Source organism: Papaver somniferum, chromosome 5 (genome assembly GCF_003573695.1).
Source record: "Papaver somniferum cultivar HN1 chromosome 5, ASM357369v1, whole genome shotgun sequence".
In the NCBI taxonomy this organism is placed as follows: Eukaryota; Viridiplantae; Streptophyta; class Magnoliopsida; order Ranunculales; family Papaveraceae; genus Papaver; species Papaver somniferum.
The window spans coordinates 203,535,429-203,555,871 of NC_039362.1; the positions used below are offsets into that span (position 1 = coordinate 203,535,429).

General features: G+C 35.1%; 2 protein-coding genes and 1 non-coding gene across 3 annotated transcripts; 2 read left to right on the plus strand and 1 right to left on the minus strand.

The window, feature by feature from the left end:
- Positions 1 to 931: 931 nt before the first annotated feature.
- On the plus strand, positions 932 to 2,867 carry LOC113280597 (putative nuclease HARBI1). The gene is made up of 3 exons (XM_026529207.1): positions 932 to 1,414; positions 1,531 to 1,756; positions 2,398 to 2,867. The coding sequence occupies exons 1-3, from the start codon at positions 932 to 934 to the stop codon at positions 2,865 to 2,867; spliced, it is 1,179 nt and encodes a 392-aa protein (XP_026384992.1).
- Positions 2,868 to 3,333: 466 nt separating this feature from the next.
- Positions 3,334 to 3,523, minus strand: LOC113284690. Its single transcript, XR_003328321.1, has one exon. It is a non-coding gene; the product is annotated as a U2 spliceosomal RNA (small nuclear RNA).
- Positions 3,524 to 10,171: 6,648 nt separating this feature from the next.
- Positions 10,172 to 18,660, plus strand: LOC113284359 (mitotic spindle checkpoint protein MAD1-like). Its single transcript, XM_026533799.1, has 16 exons — positions 10,172 to 10,421; positions 10,584 to 10,683; positions 10,944 to 11,104; positions 11,623 to 11,820; positions 11,908 to 12,000; positions 12,334 to 12,456; positions 13,598 to 13,845; positions 14,315 to 14,486; positions 15,939 to 16,049; positions 16,124 to 16,327; positions 17,003 to 17,165; positions 17,394 to 17,481; positions 17,563 to 17,632; positions 17,786 to 17,914; positions 17,997 to 18,035; positions 18,256 to 18,660. The coding sequence occupies exons 1-16, from the start codon at positions 10,257 to 10,259 to the stop codon at positions 18,343 to 18,345; spliced, it is 2,154 nt and encodes a 717-aa protein (XP_026389584.1). The 5' UTR covers positions 10,172 to 10,256; the 3' UTR covers positions 18,346 to 18,660.
- The last annotated feature ends 1,783 nt before the right edge of the window (positions 18,661 to 20,443 follow it).

Consider the following 20,443-nt stretch of genomic DNA (forward strand, 5'->3'; position numbering starts at 1 on the left):
TTGTATTTAGAAGATATGCTAATAGGAAAATTTTATAATTCCACTTGCAGAAGCATCCTGATGTCAAATGCTGGAGGACAAAGACCCTTGCTCACTTTGATGAGTTAGCTATTATATTTGGGGATAATAGGGCCAATGGAAGGTATAGCCGTTGTAGGAATGACAATACTGTGCAAGATGATGATGACCATGATAATGAAAATTTAGATAACACTCAATCTCCAGATACCCCTCAAGAACAGAATGAGAATGGATATAAATATAAGGATGAGGACTTGCGTACATCTGACACTCAAAAAAGGGCTCGAGCTTCAACAGGTCTGAATTCACGTCCTTTTAGAAAGACCAAAAAGAGTACAGGAGAAGGAATGGTAGATGCAATTCAGGTAATGGCAGCGGCTGTGAACAATGTTGCGACTAAGAAAGAAGAAAACAAAATATCATCATCTTTAGAGGCAAGTTTAGTGTCCGCACTGGAGGATGTACCAAATTTGGATGATGATACTTTTGTGCAGGCTCTAGATTTATTGGAAGATGAAAAGAAAGCTAAGATTTTCATTGCATTGTCTGGGAACATGAAACGACAGTGGTTGTTATCGAAGCTCAATATTCCCGCATATTATCTTTCCAGTTTTAGTGACTAGGTGTCTGATAGGGTGAAGTTTGGCCACATAGTATTCTCAGGGATTTCGAATTACTAGGTTATGTTTAAGTTTCTTTTCATTTAGTAGTTTGTGTCAGAGATTTAATTTTGTTAATGTTTAAGTTTAGTGTTGTTATGGTACTGTAATAGTAGTTTTCCTTTCATTTTTCATGAACTATGTTCCTGCTATATGAATTAAATTGATATGTTTTTATTTTTAAAGTTTCCATGTTGATTTTTAATCTTCTATATTCTTTCTGTTGGTAGGTACATATAAGATATCGTAATATGGCGAGTTCTGACGATGAAGAAGATTTGGTAGTAGTTGTAACAGCAGCCACAACAACACTAATTGTTGTTTATTACCAATATTTTTTGGAGAAAACAATATGCCATGATTCAATTCTTAGTGGTGCAGCTCATGTAGATGAAGTCTTAAATGGTCATGATGCACGATGTCAGGATAGTTTTCGTATGGAAAAACATGTTTTCTTAAGATTATGTGATATGTTGAAAGAAAAGGAGTTACTTCGTCATAGTAATGGAGTTCGTGTTGAAGAAAAAGTAGCAATTTTTATGCTTGTTGTTGGACATAATGAACGTAACAGGATACTTCAAGAGCGTTTTCAGCATTCAGGTGAGACAATTAGTAGACATTTTAATGCAGTCTTGGATGCTATTGTTGCATTGGCAGATGATTTTCTTGTACCAGCAGGGCCTGATACCCCCACTGAAATCTTAGAAAACCCAAGATTTTATCCATACTTCAAGGTATTGCATATCTTCAACCAAGCTTTATCACATAAACTCAATTAGTTTTTGTTGTATATATAAATATGTTTGTATCCACAGCCAACTACTTTTTACTCGTATTCTTTTCATTATAGGATTGTATAGGAGCCATTGATGGAACACAAATACCAGCAATGGTTGGTCTCGACGAACAAGTCCCTTTTTGGTGCAGAAAAGGGTTCATTTCGCAAAATGTTTTAGTAGCTTGTTCCTTTGACTTACAGTTTCAGTATGTTCTAGCTGGTTGGGAAGGCTCGGCTGCTGATTCACGCATACTAGATTCAGCTCTAACAAGATGCGATAGATTAATTGTGCCCGAAGGTATAACGTGCTATCATATATTTTTCATTCTACTTCCAAATACTATTGCCAACCCATGTTTCTAGCTTTGACATCTTTTTAACGGGAATCTCAGGTAGACAACTACTTTTTAATTAGATAGATAGGCATGCTGGTCATGCTGTATTTTTCATCATTTGTTCAATTCATCATTTACTATCAAAGAAACCCTCCAGCTGAATTATGTGTTTGGAATTCCTAGAGCATGATATTTAATCTCATCTGTGAGCATGACATTTTAATGATTATTGGGAACTATTTGTCTGTTTTTTTACACTCCCCATGTCTCAGTTCAGTGGTCTTCCGAGACCCACTTAATCTCATCTGTGAATCCATTTCATTGATACTCACGGGTGGCTCTCAGTTCAATGGTCTTCCAAATGGTAAACGAGTAAAATACGGGCAGTAACAAGGGTTTTGGTTTTGGTAGTTACTGTTGGTTTTAGCACTGCATTGCAATAGCTGCCATTCCTATTCCTACTGTTGCAGGGAAAATTGTACAATGTTTGTACTTCATTTTAGAATGGGGAAGAAGATCCTATATGCAGTAGAGTCTATAATCACATTTATGTTATATCCACGGAGAGCTTGATTGATAACTTAACCTTTTTTTGTTTGTACAGGTAAATTTTATCTCGGTGATGCAGGATTCGCCAATATGCCGCAGTTTATTACTCCATATCGTGGTGTCCGTTATCACTTGAAGGAATTTGGTGTAAATCGTCCAAAATGTGCAAAGGAATTATTCAATCTCCGACATGCATCGTTACTGAATGCAATTGAACGTGCTATCGGTATACTTAAAAGACGCTTCACTATTTTGCAACTGCAGCCTCAATATCCATTCGAATCACAAGTGAAAATTGTACTTGCATGTTGCATCCTTCATAACCACATCCGCAGAGAGTGCATTAATGACTTGATTTTCGATGATGAGAACTTACAAAACCTACTAGAAACCGATACAAGAATGCAACAAGACAGTGAATGCCCTACACTTGGGAGAAATAGACAACGAGAAGTAGCTTCAGAACTTCGAACTTCAATCGCAGATGCAATGTGGAATGATTATCAGCGTCGCTGCCGCGGCTAATGTTTGCATACTGTTGAGTTAGACTTGGATACTGTTATTTTCATATTGTTGTTTAAATTGGATGAGTTAGACTTGGATATTGTTATTTGCATGTTGTTTAAATTCGAGAGCGAAACAAACATGATTCAAGTTATACTTATGATTTCTGTTGGGTGATTGAGATGTTAACCAAACAACTTCTATGTTAATCTAGGATAAGATAAAATTTGAGACAAACATAATTCAAGTTAACCAATTCCTAGTTAGATAACTGATATCTCTATTTAGGATATGTTGTTGGGTTTCCAAGCTGCCAAACAGACCCTTAGTTTTATTTTTTTAGGTTAAAACTTTGATTATAAAAGAAATCCATTGAATCATCCGCATCCAGTCCGTCCGTCCATCCATTAGATACAAATCCGTTGGATGTTGTATTGAATGTAGATGTCAAATTCGAAATCCGTCATGTATTGAATTGGATGCGGATGAGGCAAAAACTGGCCCATGCTCACCTCTAGTTATAGGAGGATATGTACGCATGATAAATCATGTGATGTGAGCTCCCTCATGAAAACAATAATTTAATATAGCACAATCCGATAAGAACACATATCAAATATTAAACCGATAAAAACGGATACTATACTTAATCTTAGCTAAAAGGTCTAGAAAGATATGCTTTTTCAAGTCTCATAATTCAGGTTTTATAAATCACTATATTAACAATGTCTTACAGCTTTAACGATGTGAGACAAAAGCTAAAACTCTTAAGCATTAGAATTCACAAATACCCTGCCAGATCAACCTATTCATTTTTTTTTCATTCACAAACAAATTGATCAGGTTGTTTAGAGAAATGTGGTGGAGAACCTTCTTTTTATTAGTGATACAATTCTCTTAGTGGCATCCATCATAAACAGCAAAGGTTCTGTAACCGTCTCTAACTTGTCCCTGAAAGTTTTGCAATCTGATAACAAATGCAGGTAGAATTTTGTAACCTCTCATTTTCTTCACCTGCAATTCTTCTATCAGAGATAGTGTTCCTCAACCGTTTGTCATCTTCCCAAATACTTGACGCTTGTTTCGAAGTCTCATCATGTAAATTGATTTGGAAAACTGTTTTCTCTAATGTTTCTTTCTCATCCTTTGTAAATTTATCACCTCGTGTTAGATATGTAATCCAAAAACGAATTAAGTAATTAAACGTGTTTAAGATTTGGTCTTAGTAAATGTGTTGACTAATTCTAATATTACAGTTAAAAGTGTTTAGTATAATGGTTGTGTGAAATGGTCTATAACTCAGGAGTCTAATTAGTGTCCTAGTAATATTAAAGTGCATTATGTACGTATAGGTGTTAGTGGTCTTTTAGTTTTGACCAGTTTGTAGCTTATAAAAGGTATAAGAAGTAATTGATGAAATAAATGAAAAAATATTTTTAGAAATGTAATCTTTTGTTAATTTTGTTTGATCTCTCGCTCCTTAATGGGAAATCCATCATGGTGACGGAGCTGGGCTTGAGAGTTGAGTTGACATATTTTTGAATTTTTTTCTTTTCAAGAAAGTTTTGATTTATTTGTTGAAAATACTGATGCTTTAAAAAATTGGGTTTTTGGAAAAAGAAAAATACAATTGGCTTTTGTCTGAGCCAAAAACAAAAAAACAAAAAAAAAACAATCGAAAACAAGGGTTTGCAATGAGAAAAAAAAATGAAGTAGAAAACAAGGGTTTCTAACTGTGATGAAAGAAGAAATCATACAAATTAGGTCTTTGGAATACAAGGGTTTCCATTGAATAAAAAATAGATTTTGAGAAAGAATTTTTTTTTTTGATAAAAAATATTTGACTAAAGTTTTTGTTGAGAAGAGAAAATTGTTATGAAAATATTTTTGCCGAAGATTTTTTGTCCAAAATAGGTAGAGGAATACTAAAAATTTTTTCAGGTTAAGAGAAATTATGCGGGATGTTGATCGGCTAACAATGATGATGACGATGATGATTTTGATGAAGATTCAACTATGATTTTCAAAATAATGTTAGGGTAGTTGAGATGATGCGGAATGTTGATCAACTTACAATGATGATGATGAAGACCGTGACGACGATGGCAATGATGATGATGATTGTGGTGACAATCAAAGATGTTACTGAAATTTATGATGATGATGTTTTAGGTAATATATGATGAGTGATGAAGACAGCGGATAATTAACAGTGTTTGAATTAAGGAAAGGTGCTACATATGTAATCCAAACACGTATTAAGTAATTAAACGTGTTTTAAGATTTGGTCTTAGTAAATGTGTTGAATAATCATAGGATTAAGGAGTTAGACGTGTTTAGTATAATGGTTGAGGGAAGTGGTCATATAACTTAGGAGTCTTAATAATGTCCTAGTAATATTGAAGTGCATTATGCATATATAGGTGTTAGTGTTTAGTTTTGATCAGTTTGTCGCCTATAAAAGACATCAGAAGTAATTGATGAAATATATGAAAAAGTATTTTTAGAAATATAATCTTTTGTTAATTTCGTTTGATCACCTCGGAGGAGAATTTGCGTCAACGCTTCCCCCACTTTCTTACCTTCATCTACCTTTGATTCATGTAATTCCTTAACAATTTTTTTTTTTTTTTGATGAAAAGGTTACATATCATAAATCAAGTAATATAGTACAATAATTTTACAATGTCACCTCTATCAAAAACATTTGATAATATACTTGATTTACTAACTTTTTTCCTAAGGTGCAAAGATATATGTTGAAGACTCTTGATTCTTGCTTCCTAGCTATAGTATCCGCAACCGAGTTGTTTCCTGCTTATGTATCTTACCTTAGCTTGTGAAAGTGTATCTAAAATTGCTCCAACTTCTATCATTTTTTAACAAGTTCATAAACTGCAGTCATGACATCTATATAAAAATTTCTTTCTCGATCAAAAAATAACATCTAAACAACAACTTCTTTCTTGATCTGTATCTTCTTTCACTTCCACAAATTTACTTGAGATTGCATTAACCGCATTTATCTTCCCGTAAACGAATTCCTTTTCCATGTTTATCTTCTCCCTCAAGGTGTCTTCATTCACAATATGTAACACAATCATAACCTAAATTTTTCTTCAGAAAATCTCGACTATTGCTTCAAAGTTTTCTCATACAACACGTAAAGGGTTTTGTAAAAACTTTTTCTGACACTTTTTAAATTTATCATCTTGGATCATTTTCTTCAAAATCTTCAAATATTACCAGACTAGAACTTTTCTTGTAATTAATTTATTAAACTTTACGAAGATCTTTTTTTCAAAGATATTACTAGCTAGTTTGGATTGATTGATGTTGGTGGGTTTGTGTGACTAATTTCTATCTATACCCAGAGGCAGAAAGAGAAATATCGGAAAAACAAGATAACAAAAGTGTTAATCACTCTTCTCATCATCTTTATGTAGGCGGCAACGGAGGAATCAGATGATGACGATTGAGGAACAATTTGTTATACTATCTAATTCTGTTATGTTATAAGCACCCCACAGGCCTAACGAGTTTCATCCTTTTTTTTTTTGAACACAATTTTAATCTTATGTACCAAAAAATTGTAGGCACCTTATAGGACTAATAATAATCTAATGTACTAATATGTACCAGCAAAATTGTGTTATAAGCACCCCATAGGCCTAACAAGTTTAATATCTTCACTTTTCTAGAGACTTTCTCTTAGAAACTCATATATATAAGCTTTTATTAAATAAAACCTTAAAAACTTAATGACTTCACTTAAATAGACTTCAAAAAAAAAAACACTCATGATCTACCCTTTTGTGGAAAACCAAACACCTAGGTAGGATAAATCCTTTACTCTTTCCCTGTTTCTAGTTGTTAGAGCACTGCTCGGTCAAACTCGCAAGCGTTGCTATCTTAAGCTTGTTTGTCAAGTTTAGGTGATCAAAACTATAAGTCTTGATTTCTAGTATACTTATAGCTATGTCTCAGATTAGGATAAAATGTGTAGTTGAGCTTTAGACTTCACGGAGTTCATCGATTAAAGACGAAGATCTACTAAGGAGAGTTTGGAGGAACTTCATCAACAAAAGGTATGTGGAGACTAAAACTTATCTATCACTCAAAAGTCTATTCTATTCTATATCCTATTGAGACTTAGTCGTGTAGCTATATAGACTTTTACATTATACACATTTGATATTTCGAGCTGAGTTTAACTCGCTTATATTTTTCTCGAAATATGTGTTGGAAAGCTTTTTGCTTTAACTAAGTTCATTATTATTTTTGGTGAGTTTAGTTGGAAACGATTTATTTTTTGGAAACTAAACAATGAGTCAAAAGATGATCATGTGAAAATTGCCTTGAAACATCTTACATGATTTGTGTGAGACAGTCATTTGATGTAGACTCGGAATGTTTCGTATTAATCATTCGATCACTTGAAAAATTACTTATAAGCTAATAGTTTGTGTGAGACAGCTATTGTCGTCTTCTAAGGATGTTTCAATGATTGAAATGGGAGCTTAGAATAAATAACCATTGTCTGGATATAGCACGGTATGCATACCAGTATGCAAATTGTTGTAGTGTGACTCAGGTTCGGGAACCAAGTATGCATACCAGTATGCGAACGGTTTTTACCGTCAAAGTCTGGGAACCAAGTTTTCATACCCATTTTCAAACGGTTTCACCTGAACTCGGCCCGAAACGATAGTATGCATACCCGTTTGCGAACTGTCGTACATGACCAATGTCCGGAACTTAAGTTTGCGTACCCGTTTGCAAACTAAGTTGGTTTAAGTTCTAAAGTCGGTTAAGTATGATTTCATACTCATGAACAAATATATTTATATATTAAGGAATGCAATCTTTGCAAACCGTGACTAAAATGTTCATGAACTGATTCTTTTGAATCAATCCGATTTTGTTTCAATTGTGTCTTGTATACTTCTATGAGAATATAAACAATTGAACAACTATATGAGTAACACAATTAGATTCATTTTATCATTTGATCTAGAAGTGTTAGATGAATGTGGTTAACACAAAAGGTTCAATGGCTAACTTCGGTTAACTGTTATTGAGCCAACTCAATATACACGTTTAGGTACGGTTACCCATATCTAAATGAAGGTATATTTCATTTGTGTGTAACAAGCTAAGACCATATAATGGTGGAGAGTTATTGCTTTGGTTTTAAGCAAACTTAGCTTGAATCTTAAATCAGGGTTTCATCTAACAGTGAATATTGATTGCTTTGTTTCAAAGCTATCAAACCCTGATTTGAATACTACATAAGGGAGAACTCTGGCAACTGGAAAACCTAATCCCCACACCTCCTGTGTGATACTAGTTGCGACTAGAGTCGATTCTCTTTTAACCTAGATTTTTCCCAAAACCATTATAGGTTAACGACTTAAAGATTTCGTTGGGATTCTGAAACCAGACCAACCTATTTTCTCTATAGTTGTGTGTTCTGATCTTACTGTTTCTATCGTATTGAGTATTATCTTCTCTAATATTTTCTCGAGATTTATCTCCGACGGGTAAAATATAAAAAGTAATCACAAAGCTCTTTGTCGCATTCTTTGTGATTCCACAATAATTTGTTCTACTACCATATAGTTAAGTTATTGTGAGGTGATTGATATTTCTAGGCTGTTCTTCGGGAATATAAGGCCAAATTATCAATTGGTTCATGTTCACTTTGATTTATCAAAAGATTGAAGAAAAAAACTTTGTTGGTATTTTTGTGGGAGACTGATTTATCTATCAGAATAGACTTTTCTGTGGGAGACAGATTTGTTTATAAAGTCTTCGACTTTGGGTCGTAACAACTCTTAGTTGTGGGTGGGATCAGCTAAGGGAATAAAGTGTGTAGAGTCCTGCTGGGATTCAGAGGAGTAAAGAACGTGACTGTACCTTAATCGGTGTGAGACTTGGTTAGGGCTCAACTACATTCCAGTCCGAAGTTAACTTGTAGTAGGCTAGTGTCTGTAGCGGCTTAATACAGTGTGGTTTTCAAATCTGGACTAGGTTCCGGGATTTTTCTGCATTTTCGGTTTCCTTTTAAACAAAACTTCTGATGTCTGTGTTATTTCTTTTCCGCATTATACTTGTTTATATAATTGAAGTATCACAGGTTGTGCGTAGTTCAATCAATTAGTAAATCCAACCTTGAGTTGTTGATTGAAATTGATTGACACTTAAACATTGGTCTTTGGTACCGTTCAAGTTGTTTCTCATAATAATCAGGCTCACTGATTCTATCTGTTTGATTTGCTGATTACATTGAGAAGCGGAGATATAACTCTTGGATATATTTCCTTGATTGAGTCTGACCGTCTAGTTGATTCTCTTGGAATTATATTAGAGTTAGTTCATACAGATTGGCGAACGAAATATTGGGTGTGGTTGTTAGAACCCTGCTTTTTCACTAGTGGAAAAAAAAGTAGTTGCCGGAAAACCCACAATACACCCAAATAATAATCCTAAAGCTACAAATCAAAGTTACCAAGCAAGCATATGAGATATAGGGTTAAGATTCACGGTTAAGTAAGCAAAGTAAAGAGACACATGCGATTTACGTAGTTCGGTGTTAAAACCTAGGTCCACGGGGATTTTACTATGGATGAACGATGAGTACAAGCTCTCAGTGTAGTATAAGATAACTCTTAGTTGTTTTCTCTCAGCATGCTTTGAACCCTAAAATTCTCAACCCTTCTAAATTTTTTTACAATTCCTTTTATAGATAAAATTCTCTAGTGGTAGACAACTCACGTCGCTCGCTGGGCTCCTCGGACATGCACTTTACTGTAGCTTACTTGCAGAAGGATTCATCTTCACTGGTAATTATCTTCTCTAATGAACTCACCTACCTTCTTCGCTGAAGCTGTCACTATCACTCTATATGCATCCTTACTTCATTAAATTCCCAACTACCTAATTCAAACTTGATTGTAGATCTCAGTTAATGCTTTCAACGCATCTTAATATCGTGCAATGGGTAAATATCTCGAAAGAAGGAAAATTTCTGCTAGCGTATCTCTTCAGTGTTCTTCACGAACTTGGCTCTCCGGTGTCTGTGTCTGGAAATGTTTACACGTGACGATGTGATTTTCTGCCAACACACCGTCACAAGTAGAATTGCTTCTGCTTCTCCAGAAGTCAGTCCCAGAGATAAGAAGTAGAAACTAGGTGACTTTTCTCATTGAATGAGCGAGCCCATGATAGAACGAGTAAGCCCATTACCGTTCATACACCTTCCTTCCGAATAAAATCCGAATCAACTTTTTCATTAGGTTCTACTTTATTATAATCATCATCACTCGAACCCTTTAATTCATTTCAAAATCCCGCTCCAGTTTTGACTCTTCGAGTTTGAACTCAACCCAAATCTGAAAACCCTAAAAGATGATTACCAGAACACCAGCCGCTAGGAAACGCAGGGCTAAGGATCTCTCAAATTCTCCTCTCGTAATGTATGAAGATCCTCCTGAGTTACCTCTATCTTCTTATGAACCTTCTTCTTCCTCCCCTTCTGAACAGATGTTATGTACCTATCAATGTCGTCAAATGGTAATTACTACATCTACTAGTTCTAGTGTTTAATTTGATGCTTCTATGTTTTAATTTCAGAATTTTTGTTTGATTTTTGAAAAATTGGAAATTATTACATTTTTAAAACCCTTGAGCACGTTAAATTTACGGAAGAAGTTGTTTTTGTTGTTTGTATTATAGGTGAAATCTGAGTTCTTAGATAATCTGGGAAGTGCAGAAAAGCAAGTGCGTGATTATAAAACTAAATTGGAGTCAATGAATGAGGTTCTTTCCAAGACTGGTGAGTTTAACAACATACAGTATTACCTCATCTTGTCAACTATTTTATCATTTCAAATCGGAAATTTGGTTTCGTTGAGCTAGCACATGGTAATTTACACTTGATAATCTGGATTACAGTGGTTGGTATTTGGTAACATGACATGTCTGAGCTATCAAAGATTTTTTAAGTTTTCACATTTTGCTGTTGTTAATTTTTTGATAATGATGCAAAAGTTTTCTTAACCTTAGTCCATTTTTTTCAATTTCGGAATGTTGTAGAAGCGGAGAGAAAGAAGTTCAAAGATCAGTTCTTTTACGCAGAACAAGAACTTGCTGCTGCTAAAGGGCGAGAAAAGGCATTGCAAGAGCAGTTAATGAAAGAAGTTACTGATTCTCAAGAAAGAATTAAAAAACAAATACAATCCTTCAGTGAACTTGAGGTAATAAAGTTTTCCACGCTTACTATTGAGTTGTTTCGGGATGTAGTTAGCCAAACGTTTTACTATAATCAAGCTAGAGTGGGAGTGCAAGTCATGGTTTAAAAAAACGTTTCGCCTTGTGCTTCATATATGACATTAGAAAGTAATCACACTTTCTGTCTTGCTAGTTGATATATTTTTCCTGGTTGACTAATTAACATCTTTGGTCACTTGGAATATTTCTGTTGTTACAGAAGATGTATATAGGTTATAAACTTAAGCACTCAATCAATTGCGTCTCTACAGAGTTTTTTCTTAACAATGTTAGTATTACAGGTTTAAGACGCCATTGCATCGAAGTTTAGTTGTTAATTACAATGAGAAAGGCACCTTGATTCTCTCCTTTTTCTCTCATCAGCAGTAGAGTAGGAGGCCATGAACTGTTCCTATTTGAGCCAAGTTGTTATATTTGCTCTGTTCTTTTTATTTAAGTGAATTTTATGACCTAATAGTTACTGTGTTGTGTAATTAAAATTAAGGTGAAGCACCAAAAAGAAGTCAGTCTTCGCAAGAATGCTGAGTCATCAGCAGCTTCAGCTAAAGATCAAGCAAGCACGCTTGAGCAAAAACTTAGCCTTGTATCTGAAAGCATGGAAAGGGAGAAAACTCGTCTTCAAAGGGACCTCACGGAGTTGAAAAAAGAGTCCAAGCTTTCTATTTCTAGAATAAGTGCAGATGTGAGTAACTTGAATTTTTGTTACTTCCATTTAGATTCTTATCTCTGTTGGGAATTTCTATTTATTGAAACTTTGTCATGTTTTTAGCTTGATCATATGGCTTGCAAAGCTAATAATGCCGAAAAGGAATCAGAGCTACTAAAGACACAGCTGGAGGATCTCCATGAGCAGCTAAACGAGGTTTGTCTATGGATTTCTTTTTAACGTGCAGACTTGCCTCTTATAGATCCCTATTAATGTTTTACTGCTCAATCTTGAATCTGAAAGTTGTTTCACGCTTTCACATTTTGAATAATAAGAAAAACACTTGATCACATATCTTCTGTAGGATGAAGCGGACAAAGTTCTCAACATCATGTGCATTATCCTGTGAATGGACTTTTTATGCGCGTTTTTGTTATGACCAAAAATAGACATGTTCCCTTAATCGTCCACCAACATTACAGACCCATGTAATAAGAGCATTTTACTTCTTGTTTGTTTATTCTTATTTTCTGTTTCTCTATTTATCAGTGTATGCATCAGAAGGGTGATTTAGAGAAGAAACTAGTAGATTTCAGTTTTCAATCTCAAGTGGGTTCTCCCAGGCAGAGTGATATTCTGGTGAAGCACTTGCAAGAAGAGCTTAGGAACTACGTAAGATGTGTCTTCCTCTGTATTTTCATTATTACCTTGAAAATTTTGAGTTTGTCTTTCTCATTTCCTTCATTGTTGTCTAGCACTAACCATCTTCTTACAACTTCGTAATGATATGTTGTATGGTTGGAAGTTTTTCATAAGCAGTTTTGCATGTAGTCATGTGACATACTATAGGATTACCTATTGGCATGAATTCAAAATGCTAGATCATCTTTGCCCTTATGATGCTTTCTGTGCTGTAAACAAGAAAGCGAGAAGTTCAGTTTTTGGTTTTCTCCTTCTAAAACCTGGCTGAGATATAGAGACGACATGGAAAGAAATGGGATGCAATAGACTGACATAATAGAAACTAAATCTTCTTCTTGAGCACTTTCATATTGTTTTTATGACATTTTATGGCTACCGTTACCGCATATTCCAAACGCTAGAGCATTTTATTCTTCTGAACTTTACTTTATTGTAGGCAAGAAAATTTTCTCCCTTAGCTCTTTAGACAATCTGGCTGAGATAGTGAGAGCCATGGAAAGATGGTATTAGATGGACTGAAATGCGAAACCAGCATGTTTGTAAGGTTTACCTTTGTAAAGCTATAAATCACTAAGCTTGTTGGTTAACTTGGTTTATACTTGTATGTCAAAATGGTAATTTCCTTGGTAAAGGAAAAGACTGGCACAATAAAAGCAAAGTTTTAACATTTTTCAGAAACATCTTCAGTAAATTGGGTTGTTACCATTTATGGGGCACTGTCACAGAAACTTTCTGCTGGGGCAGATTCTGCTGAGAGTCATTGACCTTCTTCTTAACTGTATCAACATTAAGCTCTTATTTTTTTAATTTATATTTTTAAAATTATTTGTGATCTTAACTCAAGAAGTGGACCCTTTAGCTGCATGAAGTGAATCACTTTTAGTACATTTAGGGTTTGAAGATTGTAAAATCTATTTACATATTGGAGTACTAGAAGAATCACTGATGCTGTTTGCAAAGTGAGTCTTCTTATGAGCGCAAAATAGATTCTTTTGCGATTTTGGGGAACTGCATGTCTGATTCTTTAATTAGTTAATGATAAGTTTCTATTACATAATATGAACATTAATTTTTAAGTGTTTATTAAATAATTTACTTTTATTTCTACCAGCAAACTGAAGTCCAAGAAGCTAGGAAGTTGAAATCCTCCCATGAAAACAGTGAATTACTGAAAGAGAAATTATTGGAAGAAAAAGGTCGTAAAGATCGGGCAGAAGCAGAGCTACTTAAATTACAAGAGGTCCTGCTTGATTCAAAAAAACTGGAGGATGAACTCATGTCGTGGAAGTCAATAGACAACGATATTCCTGGTATCTCGTGTGCGCAAGATGTACTTACTAAGTTTGCAGCTTTGCAAAAGTAAGTGCTTGAGTCTGGATATTTGTTACACGTCACTTTACTTCAAAATCGATTTTGAGACCCTAATGGTATTCATTAAATGACTCTCAGCAACCCCAACCACGCTTGTAATGGTGCAGGCCTTGATGCATATACCTAACAAAATCATAATTATTTGTTATTGTAGCGTCTTACTCTTGTTTATTATTTTCTCATGTCAAATTTTCTTGTCTAACTATATGTAGTGTAATGGAGCATGAGGTCAAGGCATTACTTGAATATTTCTCCCAGCATTCTGGGTATTTACGGTTCTAACAACATTTCTGATGTTACCTGATTTTTTCATTTGTTTTCTATTTTTGCCAACACACTTATCACCAATTCCAGATTGTTCATTATAGTTTGCTAAATTACTTCCCTGTTAACAAAGCTTTTTAGTGTAGATTTTTTTCCAAGTACTATATTAATGACTTGCCCTTTAATTACGTAGAGAGGTGATTATGAACATGGCAAAGGTTGGTGAAGTAAGTGCCAGTTTGAAGCAGATGGAGGTAGCTTTGGAAGTGGCTGAACTTGGTAAACAACAAACGGAATCTGAGGCTGCATTGGCCAAAGAGAAGGCAGGTCAAGCAATTTCGGAAGTTAAAAGACTTGAATCGATGGTAAGACTCCTGTTCACCACATTTTTATTTTCTCGTAATGATGTCATTCCCCTTCAAACCACAACTACAATCCTTTAGATTTTGGGTTTTGTCTTTTGCTAAACGCAGTTGAGCATACTATATTTGTCTTGCTGAAACAGTTCATTGCTGGCTGTATTGATTATTTCATCACATCTCATTCTTAGTTCTTCTGTGAAACTCAGTAGGATCACTTTTGGTCATTAGCCGAACTTGTTATCTCTATCATACAGTATGTAGACGTGGCGTAGTCCATCTAGAAGAACTAAGGCTATTTCAGAAACAAATACCAGAAGATGTGCTCCACTAAAATGCTGTTTAGTTACCCTTTTGCGTGATGGTTCTTAAGCCTTTTGACTTCAATCTGCCGTCTCATTGGAGCCCAGATCGAAATCCATATAGTTATCTCATCAGATACACTAATAATAGATACATGCGGTTTGTCACTAGATGTAATTTGCGCCGCGCTTCATTATAAACAACTCACCTTTTTGTCTATGGCTGCTCTTTCTCCCCTGGCGTGTTGCTATGTGTCAAAATCTATCTTTTAAAGGTTTTGATTAATGCTTCTATGAGCCTATCCATCCTCCGTTGAAGTTTAGCTATTTGCACTGTCTTGCTGTCGTCATTCTCGTAAAGAGGGGAGGGCCTCTTTACAGGGGCGCAAGCAGCGTACTCCTTCCCGTTATCAATTCTGTTTGACCACCGCGTCCATAAGTGCAAAGTTACGGTCGGAGCAGCTCCTACAGATAGGGCTGTCAGGATTCTCCTGCTTTGATGCCTAGAACAACAGCTCCAACAGCGAACCTCCAACTGAACCATTAACCAAGTCCCTCTTCCCTCCATAATTCAGAATTAATCCTCCACACCTATAAACTCCTCTGATTACAGGAAAAGTCAAGCCATAGTTTCCCATCATTTTCAAGGTCCTTTTAAACCTGGAAGAGCAACACCTCTTCTAACACGAGGCATATTAGCTCAAGTAGCACAAATTGTTCAACTAATTAGTCCCTGGACCCAGCACACAACGGAAACTTTTTCTAGCCTATAGGTTAAATTCTTTGTGAACATTGCTCTTGTTTCATTACACTGTTGTTTTTACTACGAAGTCTAGTTTCAAGCTAATCACTGACAAATCTTGGGAAAACTGGTAGGGAAATCTTGACCTTTTCTGCAACTACCTTCATAATTACTAACGAGTATATACCGTTACCCCTGTTTAAGTTTGTCCGCACACTATTATCTGTCGACTTCTTATGGCTTGCTGTACTCTCGTTATCTCTCTGACTGAACTCTTTGATCTTTTCGCTGATTAGATTACATGCTCTTAATGTTTGTTTTGCCTGTTTCGCTGTTTTCTGGATTTGTTTGTTCTTTGGCAGTTGAATCTGGTCAGTACTCATATTTTTTATATCTGTTGATTGGTTACTTCAGCTCCATTCGGTTGGTGAGGAGAGAGATAGGTTAAGAAGTGACGCTCTTGCGTCAAAGAAGCAGAAGCATGTGGAGGCAGAGACTGAACCTGCGAATGGATCTCTCATTCAGGTGTCAATACTCTTCCTACATCTATCATTTCTGTAATATTTTTGTTGTCTTCCTGATGATGTTTACAAATTAAGGAGTTGGAGGCATCGCTTGCTATAAAAGAATTATCTATTAGAGAGCTGGAGAAAAAGTTGTCTGAACAAAAGGAAGTCATTACTCGTCACAGTGATGAAATAGTGGTGCTCAATGAGAGGCTACATAACGAGGCTAGAAGAATTAAATCATTGGAGCGTGAAGGTGATCGGCTTCGTTCAGAAATTTCTCTTCTGGAGTCCAAGGTAACGCCATTCTTTTGAACATTTAGATTTCTTTTTGGTGCTCCATTCGTAGAGTTAATTTCATGTTAAACCCCTGGTGGGTAGTGGCTCTTGAGGAATCTAGTAAGCACATATCTGCTCGAAAGAGCGAAATTATGCATAAAGGAGAAAATCATCAAACACTAACACTGCTTCAAAAATAAAAAATAAAATCAAACACTAGTACAATCCACTTTTTTATTTTTTTCTTCCGGATTTTCGTTTGTTGATTAGAAATGTTCTTGGGTTCCATACTTCCATTATAATATGCTTATTAGCAGATCCTTAGATTTTCGTTTTTGGAAAGTAGGGGTTCCATTATTGTGTACTAGTGTACCTGTTCTCCTAACAAGATTTCCGTATAAATTTTTTGTTTATACTTGCTATTTTGCTTAAGTTGATCGATATAGTTGTAGGAGTTTTGGGCCTTGAATTTTTTCAAGTTAGGTGAGGTACCCTGTTTTTGCATTTTCTGTATGTATATCCTAAGTAATAGAAACAACATATTCCGTGTTGGACATCTGTAACCTCAGAAGAACAAATAAAACTTGAACTTAACGTAATTCATCTATGTAAGTAATGTTGTAAATTTTATAATTAAAAGTATTTATAGTTTAAGGGGGATGCTACATTTAACATCTTTTGTTTTTTGAACAGTTAGGTCATGGTGATTATTCTGCTTCAAGTACAAAGGTTTTACGGATGGTGAACACGTTGGGAGTTGATAATGAGGCAAAACATACAATAGAAGCATTGCGTACTGAGTTGGAAAAAGCCAAAGAAAAGTTACAAGCTGTTGAAGAACTCAAAGGAAAATCAGGTACCGGAGATGATCATTACTTGTTTATTCGTGCATATGTCCGTGCATAATGTAGTTCTAGTTTCAAATTTTAAATGGTAATTTTTTTTTCAACTAAGTAATGACATTGGAGAGCGTTAGGACTGCTCTTACCGTGGAACCTTAACTTGGGACTGTCGGTTCGTCTTTCAATGTGTGTTATAAACTGAATACCAATCTAACTGAAGGTTTGTGCAAATCATTCCGCAGATACTGGCACTTATATAGATTCCAATATATCAGAAAAGCTTGCGCAACTCAAAGCACAAATAGCAACCCTGGAAAAACGTGAAGAAAGGTGGATGAGTATTTACAAAACATTGGTGATTTTCTTCATGTTTACGTTTCAATATATTTTTTAAATGGGTGCTTGCTACAGATACAAGACCGTCTTTGCTGAAAAAATCTCAGTGTTTAGAAGAGCATGCTGCTCGCTTTTCGGCTACAAGGTACCATCGGTGATTAATATTTTTTTCGTTTTTATCATTGTCTATTTCTTACGAAGGCTTAATATGCCTGCGTTCATATCATTTATCATCATCTGAACATTCTTTATATCCTTATATTCGCTCATTGTTGTCGATTCATGAATTTTGCAACAGATCTTAATGGATGATCATCAGCGTCCTAATGGAATTCCAGTAACAAGGTTTACCCTTCAATCCATTTTTGCTCAGGGGGAAGATGAGAAGCTTGATTTTGAATATGAATCAGGCAACACAAACCTTTTGGTAAGACATTTTATCAACTGGATGTTGTTGCAGTTTGCAGTGTCTGAGGTTAAATGACTAAATGTTTCTCTTGACCAAACAGGACAATGAATACACCTCCCAACATGAGGTTGCGCAGCAGGTATTTACTTAATTTAATTTACACACCTTAAATTTAGACGTCAACCCTGCCAAATTAAATATCAATTCTATGCCGTTATACTTAAACAAATAGATTAGGTCACCAATTATTTCAAATAGCTCTTCAATACTTCAGATTAAATGTTATTTTGTTCAAGATTCAAGGAGAAGAGGCATAACTAATTTCGAGCTTCAACTTCACTGAACGTTGTATTTTGCAGGTTGGGATATTTATAAAGAAGTATAATTCAATTCCTGCATTCACAGCTAACTTGACTATAGAATCCTTCAACAAGCGGACAATTTGTTGAAACTGAAACAAGTAGTTTGATTCTTCTGAGGTATGCAGTGTGTTCGGCCTATGAAGCTTCGAGTTCTTCATTTTCTTCTATTAGTGTATGTTCTTCATGTACAGTAAAGTTGTGTCAATCTCTGATTTGAAATGAGTAAATTATAACAAACTTCGAATTTTGGATGGTTCAGTTCTTTTTCTTGATGGGGTTAATCCACTGAAAAAAAGAGAAAAAAAATGAGCCGATGAAAAGCATTAGTTTTTGTTGGAATAATATGCCTCTGTAGACATCATTGGCCAAATTCTGACCGGAAATGAAGAATCTATGAGCCTATGTGTCAGTGACAAACTATCAGTGATTTCTGTGATATGGTTAGACCACTAAAATCATGGCAAAAAAATGAGCTAGATTTTTTTGTTGTTCTTTCATGAAATCTGTTTCTATAGATTGTAAGCTATCACCTAAGCACTATCCGTCAAACTGAGACTTGAAACAAATAAGCTGACGAAGTATGAGTCTTTAGTGAAAGCTCAGTTTCCCATGATTGGTAAAGGTGGGTGCTAGTATTGCTAGGCCAATACCAATCTAGAGTGCAACTTGGCATTTCGGTTTATTTCATATGGATTGGTACGGTACCTGTCCTGACATACTGGTACCCCTTTTGGCGATTGTGTTATTTTCCATGTTTTGTTTAGATAAAAATAAATGTTACCAACCGAGAAAAACAAAACCATGAGTACTGTTGGTTAAATCTGCGAACCCTCAAAATGGGGGACATGCTTTTAAATTTGGTCGGCATAGTGCAAGTAATGAGTTTTCTTTGCTGTTTAGCTGCTTTGGCCAATCGATTACTGTTAATCTTTCTCTACTTTTTTATCTGATGAAGTTGAAATCCATGTTAATTATGCTTCTTCTTTTTTTTTTGTGCACATAATTTTTGTGGTTCTTGGTTTGGTGTAGTTGGTGATTATTATGTTGGGGTTGACTCTTGGTAGCTCCTCATCTACGTTTGTTTTTCTTTAGTAATGGTTGGTGTTATGGTGGTCCATGTTAGTGGTTGACTTTTTTTTGACCTCTTTGCTAAAAGTAGTCAAATAACGATTCATAATGTTTTGTTAAAATGTCAAACTCCTATTGACTTTTATCATGTATTTACTGCTTCAAAACTATTCCAACTTTTTTTTACTTTTGATAAGAGGCGTTATATATCACCAATGGAATACTCTTGATGTCTTTGGTGATTTCTCTTTGGAACCTGACTTAATCTAGGATGTAGAATTAACCTGACTTAAGTGACTTAATCTAGACTGTAAATATCATAATTCACCTGGTTTCAGATTTTCAAACCATCAATCCAGATTCTTTATATGTTTTTCTCTTTTTTTTTAAGTAGCAAGCCAATAGAATCCTTATATACATCAAAATAAGCATCCCAAAACCGAGATCGTAAAATTACATGAGTGTCCCTGACCACATGGATAATGGGAAGAGTTATTTAATGTTTGGGTCGTAAGTTTTGGTATGGTTCAGTATTTGGGTCCTAAGTTTGTCCAGTTTAGTGTTTGGGTTGTTGACCCGTTAGTCAACTAGGTTTTACGGTCAAACAGTTAAAAGAGTAAATGTCCGTTACGGTCTGTTATAGTCTTGAGGTTAACTTGTCATTCGTTTACCAAACCCTACGACTTCTACCGCATCTCACTCCTTCCTTTCTTCTTTCTCAACTGAAATGACATCAGTTTACTTTGCAACAGCTTATTCAGTACTCTTCAATCTATGCCTTCATGTACCAATCTTCAGTACTCTCTACAAAGATTTCTACTTTTATCTCAAACAATTGTTAAGAGTTTAATCTTGGGTTAATTTACACTTGTGGCGGTAGTGAGTGTTTATTAATTTAACAATCTAATGATTGTTAGGCTTTGTTGATAATCGACAGTAGTTAGTGGTGTTTACTGTTTACCAATCTAACAATCTATTGATTGTTTCTGCATTGGATGCATTAGCAGCAAAACAGTTTGGTGATTAAAGATTACTTGATCGTTTTCTTCACCCAAAATCTCATCTTCAAGAAACCTTTGCTTTTGGTGATCAGTTTTGAACTTTGAATAAAAACAAT

Excerpts from the sequence above, each read along its gene's own strand:
- LOC113280597 (XM_026529207.1), top strand. The coding sequence starts at position 932 with ATGGCGAGTTCTGACGATGAAGAAGATTTGGTAGTAGTTGTAACAGCA. Across the intron at positions 1,415-1,530 it reads GATTTTATCCATACTTCAAG|GATTGTATAGGAGCCATTGA; the intron begins GTATTGCATATC and ends TTTTCATTATAG. Across the intron at positions 1,757-2,397 it reads TAGATTAATTGTGCCCGAAG|GTAAATTTTATCTCGGTGAT; the intron begins GTATAACGTGCT and ends TTGTTTGTACAG.
- LOC113284359 (XM_026533799.1), top strand. The coding sequence starts at position 10,257 with ATGATTACCAGAACACCAGCCGCTAGGAAACGCAGGGCTAAGGATCTC. Across the intron at positions 10,684-10,943 it reads TGAGGTTCTTTCCAAGACTG|AAGCGGAGAGAAAGAAGTTC; the intron begins GTGAGTTTAACA and ends GGAATGTTGTAG. Across the intron at positions 12,001-12,333 it reads TCCATGAGCAGCTAAACGAG|TGTATGCATCAGAAGGGTGA; the intron begins GTTTGTCTATGG and ends TCTATTTATCAG.